The 11,021-nt window shown below is 35.2% G+C and overlaps 1 protein-coding gene across 2 annotated transcripts in view; it reads right to left on the bottom strand.

Moving 5' to 3' along the window:
- HDAC9 (histone deacetylase 9) overlaps positions 1 to 11,021 on the bottom strand; it is an 805,060-nt gene that overhangs the window by 113,023 nt on the left and 681,016 nt on the right. For both annotated transcript variants that reach the window (XM_012659404.1, XM_012659403.1), the window contains one exon: positions 4,399 to 4,576. In XM_012659404.1, coding sequence (XP_012514858.1) covers positions 4,399 to 4,576 — 178 coding nt within the window. The remainder of the gene's footprint in view (positions 1 to 4,398; positions 4,577 to 11,021) is intronic.

The following is an 11,021-nucleotide window of genomic DNA, read 5'->3' as shown; positions in this document are numbered from 1 at the left end:
ATATTTCACTTTCCATCATGATGTGCCACTCACTAAACATCAATTTAAAAATCATTTTCATTAAATTATTTTTAATGATTTTCACAAATGTTGGTTTAGTTTCAGGACTATGATTCTATTTCACATTAAACTCTGACTAAACAGGTAACGTAACAAAGAAAGAATTATGTACATAAATTATATAGAGTAACTTAGTTTGAGAGAAAGAAGACCTTAAATTATACTGGGTGATGGGGAAGCTAAAGCCAATCAGATTAATTTCCATTAAATTTTTGTTTCAATAAATACCACTTGGTATGAACTAGCACAATTTTATCATCTACTGAATGTTCCTTGTGAGCTATAATCTAACCTCATCTTTGTTAGGATTAGTTGAGTGGAAGAGATGACTTTGGCAGAGAAAATAATCACATTGCACTTCACGTAATTATCAGAACCTCATATAAACACCGTGCCTTATCTCTAAATAGAATGAAAAATGCGCTTCTTAAATTGAATGTTATAACCATATTCTAATATAACATAAAATCCACTTGAATATGTGGCAACCTGACTCTACAACACACTTTCCTCATTATCACTACACCGCTGAAAGAACTCATGTTCTTCTTGTCCATCCCAGAAACATCCTCATCCAGGCTCTCTGTGTGGGTTCATTCAGGTCCTCGCAGGAAATGGACTGGAGACTTCATCTTTGAACAACTGACTAAGCTCAGACAAGATTTCCCTATTGTAACATTGTTTTGCTTTTTTAAAAAGAGGTTCGCATGGCTAATCTAGATGGCGGCTAAGGATCTACATGAATGGCAAAGATTTAAATGGTGTGCCTCAAAAATTATGTGAGTTTAGTGTTGAATAACTTTAGTTGTACCAAAAACTATAGCTCTTACCAGAATAGATTTTAAGAAAATTCCCTCCCTTTATAATGTATGTTTCCTCTTCCTTGCTTTTTTTTTTTTTTTTATAAGAACTACTGAATGTATGAGATTGTATGGCTTTCTTTAGGGGAAAAAAAACAAAAATAAATGCAGTAGTCATCCTCTTCCATGGTTTCACTTTCTGCAGTTTCAAATGCAGTCTGAGAATATTAAATGGAAATTTCCAGAAATAAACAATTCATAAGTTTTAAATTGTGCACCTTTCTGAATAGCATGATGAAATCTCACACCATGCCCTTCTGTTCCGCTGGGGAAGTTAATCATTCTTTTGTCTAGTGCTACCTTCTTGCCCACCGTTAGTCACTTAGTCACCGCCTAGGTTATCAGATTGACTGTTGTGGTATCACAGTGCTTGTGTTCAATTATTTCACTTCGTAATGGCCCCAACCTGCAAGAGTAGCGATGCTGGCAATTTGGATATGTTGAAGAGAAGCCATAAAGTGCTTCCTTTAAGTGAAATGGTGAAAGTTCTTGACTTCAGGAAAGGAAAAAAAATCGGCATTGCTTGAGCCCAGGAGTTTGATGCTGCAGTGAGCTGTGATTGAGCCACTGCACTCCAGGCTGGGCATCAGAGCAAGACCCTGTCTCTAAAAAGAAAAACAAAAAGATCTTCTATCCTTTAAATTGTGAAGAAGGAAATAGAAATTTTTGCTAGTTTTACTACGTCACCTCACACTGGAAAAGTTTGGCCACAATGTATGGTAAGTGCTTAGTTAAGATGGAAGAGGCATTAAATTTGTGGGTGCAAGACATAAACGGAAACAAATTCCGATTGACAGCAATTGGTTTGATACTATTGGTGGTTTCAGGCATCTCCTGGGGGTCTTAGAAGGTATGTATTGCAGACAAGAGGGGACTACTATACTCCCAAAGGATATACTTGAATGTTACTTTTGATTTTTTTTAACATATCTACAACAAATAAATAAAAATGTCAAAAGAAAAGAGTTTCATGCTTTAAAATATGTATTTTCAAATATACTAGAAATGAAAAACTTAAGAGTTCTCATCTGAAATTAAGATCATTAGAAACACTAAGGTGAATTGTGAGATCATGTGGATTATAGTAGTATTCAGGTTACAGGGGAAATTTAAGTTTAGATTAAAGCCAGAGCAATATGTGGAAAGGCAGAGTAAAGACAGTGCATTTCATTTCCTTTGGATTTGGAATAGCACTAAATGACAAATACCAACCAAATATATATAGGGGAGGGGCTGTTATTATAAATTACATACTTTGCATAATTAAAAAAATTATTGTGCCTTTTTCTCATAAGAATTTAAGTGGGAGTATGTGAGACTTTCTAAGTTCAAATAAGACAATAAACAGGTTTTTCTCGACTCAGGTATGTGTAACTTGTAAATAAGTCATTCTTTAGTGGAATAGTCATTACAAAGTAACTTTCACTTTCACTGTGTTCGAATTTGAACTGTTAATATTCACAGATTCAGCTAAAATTTATTGAATGTCTATTAAGTTCAAAATCCTGTGTTTTTAAAAATAAAAATTTATATAATTTCTCACTTGGGCAAGAAATTGCCTCATCAAATCCACTAAATATGCAAAGAATCTTAAGTTCCCTTCCCTATTTGTTTTTGGAATATACGCTCTGATTTCGTGAGAAAAAAACTAATTATCTGAAATGACCCAGTCTTTAGTTTGAATGATCAAGTTATGATTATTTATGTTTATGTTATTAGGTTTATAGTCCACAATTTCACCTGGATTCTTCTAAGGCCTAGAAACCCTGTCCATTGGCAACACTGCTTTCTCAAACTTGTAGAATCTCCATAATATTCAGAGATATTGCTTCATTCATATCAAAGGAACATATGAAAAGTAGAGAAAACTAAATTATGTCAGAAAAGGGCCACCCCTCTTAACCAAGGAAAGAAACTCTATCCATAGGACTGCATTAATAGACAGCAGCATACCTGGAAGCATCAACATGAAATGTTGTAGTTGAGCTCACTTTTTAACTAACAAAATTATTTCAGTCAACGGAAATGACATTAAGATAGAATGGTTGTTACTCTGTGTTCTCTTAAATGTTAAGAGACACTTTCAGGACAAAGAATGGAGAAGTATGTAATTCTTAAAAGTATGTAATTCTCTTGCTACATAACAAAAAATTAGTTCTATATATCATGTGTCTGGTTCTGAGCAAGAATTCTCTGAACACACAGGGATAATAGCACCGGGCATGATTGATCCAAAAGACTTCCACTGACACTTGGCGGCCATCTTGGTTGTCAGAAATATCCAGGCAGGTTTGCTGCACTCCAGGAAGCAGAGGGGTCAGAGGCAGTTGCTAATGTAGAGAAAGAAATGTATCCAATGTAGCTTCTAGTATGAAACGTCCTGTTGTATAACACATTATAAATAGTAGCTCTTATGCATATGTATTGACGATGCCTATCAAACTTCAATAACTTGGTCATTTCATTCACTCATTTTTAAATAAAAGATGATATCAAGGTGGGGGAACACGATTTCAGAAAAGGTATTCTAACTTATCCGAGCACAAACGCTTGCATGAGGTCACAAAAGCCACATAAACAAACTCTGAACCTTGAACATTGCTTCAAAAATAAATCAGATAACCTGTAAGAGCTTTTGGGGAAGCTACATATAAATTCTCCCCTTGCTGCATCTAAGTTATGAGTCTCTTAGGGCTACAATATGCTTCATTTGATCAGCCATAGTTTGAAAGCACAGAACTAGAATGAGGTACAGCAGTCAAAAAGGAATAATTATCCACAAATATATTTACAGTACAGTTCCTTTGCAGAGGGAATAGCACCCCTTTTTGTGTGTGTGTTCCAGAGTTAACCTTCCTTTGGCCTTGGAATTATCTGGCTTGTTTGCCTCTGTAGCCAGGTTCTGAAATACCAAACACAGCTGTAGGCAAAGGAAGATGTTAGTCAAAAAGCCCACCCAGAGGTACAGTAATAAATGGAAATGAAACTAACATACATAGAATCATGTAAGGTTTGCCTTGGTGCCATTGACTCTCCTGAGTCATTTGCATGGGAAGTCAGAAGAAAACAATGCAATAAAACAAGAAAACAAACTGGAGAAAGGACACTCTTTAGAGTCAAATGAGGAAGCCAAGCATCATAAATTTGCTAGTGGCCTGGCTTCTAGAAGGTAAGAGATTGAGGAACACTGCTAAAGAATGTTGTAGGGATTTTCATTTCCAAGAGGGACCCATGCACCTGTTGATGTATTTTCCAGGCCCTTGAATGATAGCAATTTATGAGGCTATTAGTACTAAGCCCAAGATTTATCAGATGTGCTGTTTGTCTTATGGCCAATATAACCTCATAAAATTTGGGTTGCCCTGGGTTAAAATGGAGCGTTCTGCTATTGGAGTTATTCAGAGCATTTAAATCGGTTAATCCTACAAGAACGGCGCATTTAGCCCGCCTGTTAGGGAGCGTCTTTCGGGACTCCTACCAGTTGCAGAGCCAGGCTGGAGGGGGCGGTCCATTGCTGGGTGAGGTAAAACAGAGGCAGCAGGGGAAGAATGAGTCCTGGAGACCAGACGATGTTTCTCTAATCCGTCCATGCCAACCGCAGCCAGCTGAGCTTGGCGCGCCGGGAGCGCACGTGTGTGCGGGGGCTCCAGGAAGGGCTGTTGCCAAGGAAAGAGCACAGTAGAAAGAAACGTGAGACAAGGATTGAGGGAGACACTGAGAGCGACATGTCAACAAATTAAGTTCATCAGGTCAGAGACATAATAAACGGTGTGAAGGAAAAAGAAAAAAAAATAGAGAAAACGGAGAGAAAAAACAAAATCCAGTCAATAAATCCATTCAACAGATGTTTTCACACTGACGGCCAGGCCTGTCTGCCCGCCTGAGCAGGAGGTGATGGCAGGAGGCCTGTCAGTTGGAACTGATTGAAAGAAACAGACCTTTACCCTCAAGAGTAACATCGACTTAGACTCATTTCCTACCTTGATACCAACGTTTTGAACATAGCCCCGGAATTGTTGCCACACAAAGTGGGAGAACAATTCAAGAGCTTTCAAACTGACAGTGAGGCCCAATTCTGAAAATTCTGTCCTGAATTTATTTACATAATATTGTTAATGAAATTTATGGGTGCCTCTAAAAATTACCAATTAGATGGGTTACATTTTGATACCTTTCAGTTTTCATATGATGGCATAGAACAATGAATGTGTCGTGGTTTTTATTGGATAATCTCAATACTATAAAATTACTCATTTCACTTGTAGAGTATTGAATATATTCTCAGTGATTTAACAAGGTTTTTATTCTTCGTGCTTCTCGAGTTATCGAATTAAAGAACCAGAGTTTGGATGCTTCTGGAAGATTCATTTAGTCTATTTCTCCGTCTCCAAGAAAGACAATCTAAAACACAGATAGGCAGCTAATTTAAGCATCAATACTCCACACAGAGCTTTGTGCCAAAAAAAAAAAAACTACTAGTGAATATTTTCTCTCTCTTCAACTTTTGGGAATTCATAACCTTTATGCTGTTTTTATGTATTTTTCCTAATGAACATGGGAAATAGCTGAACAGTGGTACAAAACGTGATCATCACATGCCACACATAAGGAAACTGATGCTCCAAAAGGTGAACAAAGTCTTTTAAATACAAGTCCACTTCCTATAATTTTTATGTGCATGCTCTTCTGCTTTGATCTGCCTGACTAGCGTTTAGTCTTTCAAGACGCTATGCAAACATGCCCTCTGCTTGGTGGGGACTTGCCTTAACCTTCCTGCTAGGTTAGCTGTCCCCCTGGCACGCACCACACACCGTCACATGTCATCTCATGTTCCCAGCACAAAGCTTGGTACAGGTACATTCTACGTGTACAAATTACTCACTTAGAGAGAAACTTACTAGCTCTGTGGACAACGCAACTGTACTTAATGCATATTATGTGGTTTTATGTAATTGTATCTTTCTCTGTACATGGGAGTTAATGCTACATATAAATATGTGTTATGATGACAAATATATACTTAGTAATAGACCATAGGCAGAAATTTCCCAATTTAGTAAAAATTAAGACTCATTTAAAATTAACTTTCAAATAGATTATAATTAATGTATATGCTGTTACCTGAGTTTTGCTCTGCAGAATAATCAAGCCATCCATCGATGAGAAGGCATTTGTCACATATTCAGGTTTTGGGCATTTGCTTTGATGATTGGGATGGCTTGGTCAGGTATCTAGTTTAGTTTCAATAGTTTTAACCCTTTTTTCCAAGAGTCTAACTCTCTTATTTTCTTGAGTATGTCATGTTCAAGGCCCTGAGGTGGATGTAGTCTCTCCTCTCATGGAACTTATAATTACAGGAAAACAAATATATAATTATGATTTGGGGAGTTTTCTGTGGAGAAAAGGGAGCTTTTCTGCATGTGATCTACAATGCATACAAATTTTCCTGAATTTTTGTAATATACATCTCTTTTTTCTCTACTGTAATTTCTTTATCCTTCATGTAAGCCAATGCAAAAGGGTCCTAACTGCTCACCCTGCTTCTAATACTAACCAGTCCTATTCCTTCCTGCAAGAATGCTCTCCCTAAAGCTCCCTGTAAGCAAGAAGTTGAAACAAAAAGTATCTGAAGGTCAACCCAAGTTTGAAGAACCACCTCAGCCTGTCATTTGGCCTCTCATTGAGAGTCCGACCTACATTTCCAGCCTTAGATCATCTATTTTTTCCCAGGTTCTCGCCAACATACTATCTACTGTACAACAAAGATCATCTGCAGAGCTGCATTGTGACTTCCATAAGCTGTGGGAACATCTACCTTTGTGGGCCCCTTCTTCCCACAAAGAACATTAAAAATTACATTTTATGCCTACATTGGGTACATTGGATTCATTATTATATACTCGTGTTATTATATTCATTTTTTCATCCAATTAAGAAATTAAAAGTGAAAACACTTTGTGGGCCCCTAACAGTACCAGGGACTCTGTGCATCATGCCTGCCGTCTCTAACGGATGTGTTGGCCCTGCTCATTCGTGCTTCCACCAGCCCTTCCTTTCTATATCACCCTCTACATGTGCCTATGGCACGTCACATTCAGCACTCAAACATATCCTCTGAGGTCCACTTTATACAGAGTCTTTTCTGAGCACCCGCATTAAGTGTCCTTTCCCCTTCTGTCACGTTCCCATCACACTTTGTAGTATTTATATGTATAATGTAATTATAAATGTGAGTGCTATATGGAAAAAATTCAGGGTGCTATGAAAAATTGTAAGGAAGAACCTAATGAAGAGGTTCAAAACATATCCATATAATAAAGCGATATTTAATTTGAAATGTGAAAGATAAGTTGGGATTGACCAGGCGAAGAATGGAGGAAGCTCTAGATACATTTTGCGTGTGTCCGTACACACACGTGTATGTGGATGTGAAAGGATCTTTCCTTGTATGATATTGAAAGCTTTTGAACCTGGAACTAGATATAATTCATCTGTTAACTTATTTTCTGCTGCATTTGATATCTTTTCTTATGCTTCCTAGAAGCCAAATAATTTTTCATGCATTAAGAATATGTAATAGATATCTGGAAGTTAAAGGCCATGTTTTTTGTTTTTAATAACATAACCATGTCTTAGATAACTGGGGATACTAAATGTTTTCTCTCCTAATGAATAGTTCAATACTGTTAGGACTCCATGCAAATCACTCTATCTACCCTTTCCTTTCTTTAAAAAAAATGCATATTTAATGCTTCATTTGAGCCTCACAGAAATCCTATAAGATAACGGAGTAATACTTTGCTAACTCATAAGCATAGTATAAATGTTACATTGTAATGCAAAACTTCACAATCCAGTAAGCAACATCCTACTTATCGAGTGTCCAGCAGAAAGAATATGACAATATAGGTAAGAGACAGATAACTACTCGTTCAATAGCTGTTGTTTATTCATCATATGTAAGTGTTTATCCAATATCTAGCGCATAAGGGAAAGCCAAGACCCTATGCTGGGTTGTACAGACAGCAAAGTGAATTAAGCCTGGATCCTGATGTGGGTTGACATCCAAAATTTAAGCACTTTATCCCTAGTTAGTAAATTCCATGAGAATATGAGCTTTGTCCGTTATATATTTTCATGCATATATTTCCCATAAACATATATTTTTAAATTAAAAATGAATGAATAAGGAGATATATCATCATCCTTAAGTTCTTACTATAAGAATAAAATAAGGAAGCATATTCAAAGCAAACATAACATAAAAGAATCAAGAAATGGCTTAGAAAAAATAGAACTAGAGTCCAAACAAAACAATTACCAAAGGACAATTTCCTGAAATTAGTGTTAGAGCCAAGAGATAATGAAAGGAAAGTTCCAGTGATTTGAGGATCATTTATTTTTATGTGGTTTCCAAGCTTTTTGCGTATCACCTATATTAAAATTTTAATTAAGAAAAATGGTAAATGGTATTTAAAATAAACAGTTGAATCTTTCAAACACTTCCTTAGGACAGATTCGTAATTATTGGACCTAAGAGCAGACATGGGTCAAATATGTTTGAACCTTCTTTCAAAATAGGACTATAGCAGAGAGAAAAGTTCATTCACCTTCAAAAAATGTTGACTACAATTGTGTGCTTTTACAAATGAAGTATGGCTTTTGATGTACAGGGAGAATTGTGACAATCCAGTAAGCCACATATATTATAGTCCATATTAGTCACCAAGTTACCATACAATGCCAGGCCACTTTTATTTCAGATGGGTATCTGTCCTCATCCTTGGGGTTGAAAGCTGAGATTACCTTTTTCTTTCGTAGCTGAAATTGATTGAAGTATTTCACTAAACACTTTTTTCTATTAGCAATTTTAAGAAGAGATCATTTTATCTGTGGTTATTTTTTTATACTTCTAAGTAAGTCTGAAAGTGCATGTTTCATTCTTGCATTGTCGGAAAATTAAAATGTCAAACAGTTCAGAACCTATTGTTATTAAAAGTTGGTTGGATATCCAAATTAACATTTCATTTACTGAGCACCATTGGAAAATGTGTTATGCTCCCTGAAGTGAATAATAAACTCTCTCCTCCTAATAAATTTTTTAAAATATCTTTTAAATATACTACATTGAGTCTATTCTTTATGCAGTATATACATTAGTTTTTCTTTTTTCAGGTAATTTCACTGTGGACTTAGTTATGATTGGTTACTTTGACAGACTGTCATTTAGGGAAATATTCCCAGCTTACTGATATAGGTAAGACAATTTTTTCTTATATGGAGTGATCTAAGACCACTGTGCTTAAAAATCTTCTGTCCCCTCCCACTGATAAAAGCTGCCAAGTTACTTTCACACAGAGATATTATGCACCTATTTTGTAAATTCCTCAATATTGCCTAGTAAGACATCAATGCCTTTGTGGCCCCTGCCTTTCTAAGTTGTGGGGCATAGGTATTATCATCTATTTGAAAGTGGGTAGGGATCATTATAGAAGCTTTTTGTATAATAAGCATAGTATTCCTGCTTAGAATGAAATATTTATTTGGGGGTGGCTTGCTAATTGAGATTATGAGGTGATAAAACCCCTGGGTTAAACAGATTTCATGGTTCTATTTTTTAAAAATAACAGTGATTTTTGCATTTGTTTCTATTTTGTTTTGCTTTGCTTTCTTGTTGCTGTTGCCCGGGACCTAATTTATGGCTTCTGGGTTTTCATTTTGTTCTGAATGGTTACATTTGCTTCCAGACATGTGGGTGGTTATTCATGGGCTATAATCAATATCATCATGCAACTTTAGCAAGCACAAATAACAGAAATCATAAATCACAATGTGTAATCCTTGAAATAATAAGAATTACTTGAGCTAGTTTAATAAAAGATAAGAGTTAAACATAAAAGAATCATGGAAAAAAATAATTAGAAAAAAAACCTAAGTTTCCATTTAAAATCCTATTTCTAAAGCCATTTCTTTAAAGAATATATCCCTCCTTATTTGGTGTTATGAGTAAATTAAATTTCCTTTTTGGCTCACAGTGTTTTGAATTTCAGAAATCTTGCTTTTCCAAAAAATTAGAATTGTAAATATCCCTAGAGGTAATTTTGCAAGATGCCAAAGGCTGGTGGGAATTTCCATATTTAATGTCTTTGTATTATTCAGGATGGGTGTAGAAATGTTGGTTAATTTTAGACTTTATGAAGCTAAACAGGCATGTTAATAATTTAAGAGTACTAGTAAATAACTAGAAATAATGTGCATAACTCTAAAGTAGACAGAAAAAAATGTTTAAAGAGGCAAAACCAAGAAACAATCAATCTAAAAATAAATGGAATAAAAATGAAGCATTGAAAAAACTGAACAAATACAAATCACAAAATAAGATACCGGAAACAAATCTCTACATAGCGATAAACATGATTGATATGATCGTGCTCAATTTACCAGTTAAAAGTTGAAGGCAGCCAAATTGAGTTAAAATTTTTAAAGGCTATATTCTTTGGTAGAGCAAAATTAAATTAAAAGATTCTATGGAGAAATATAGAGCAAATACTCACAGTAAAAGTAGCAAAATCCTTGTCAGTCATATAAAAAATAGACAAAATAGACTACAGGGAAAAAATATCATGGACCACAGAAAGGTACCTATAAAATAATATAAATGTTCAATTAACAGACAAAAATTCTAAACTCATAAGTACCTAATTGTAAACTCAAAATATAAAAAACTTAAATTGGCAGAACTATAAGGAAAAACTTAAAAATTTATATTACAGAGGGGTTTATAAGGAAAATGACTGAGGTTATAAAAGATTTAAATAACACAATTCACTGGTTTGAAGATACATTGATTTTGCAGCCAGAAACATATTCAAGCACACACATGCCTAATTACAAAATTGACCACTGCAATGTCAACAAACTTTGAAGAATTAATATCTACAATGGATTATTATTCAGCCTTAAAAAGGAAGGAAATTCTGACACATGATTCAACATGGATGAACCTTGAAGACATTATGCTAAGTGAAATAAGCCAGTCACAAAAAAAGCAAATACTATATGATTCCACTTACATGAGGTACCTAAAATAGCCAAATTCAC

Source organism: Propithecus coquereli, unplaced genomic scaffold, assembly GCF_000956105.1.
Source record: "Propithecus coquereli isolate 6110/MARCELLA unplaced genomic scaffold, Pcoq_1.0 Scaffold61, whole genome shotgun sequence".
Taxonomy (NCBI): domain Eukaryota; kingdom Metazoa; phylum Chordata; class Mammalia; order Primates; family Indriidae; genus Propithecus; species Propithecus coquereli.
The sequence above is the reverse complement of the archived record's forward strand: the minus strand, read 5'-3'. Positions and strand labels throughout refer to the sequence as shown.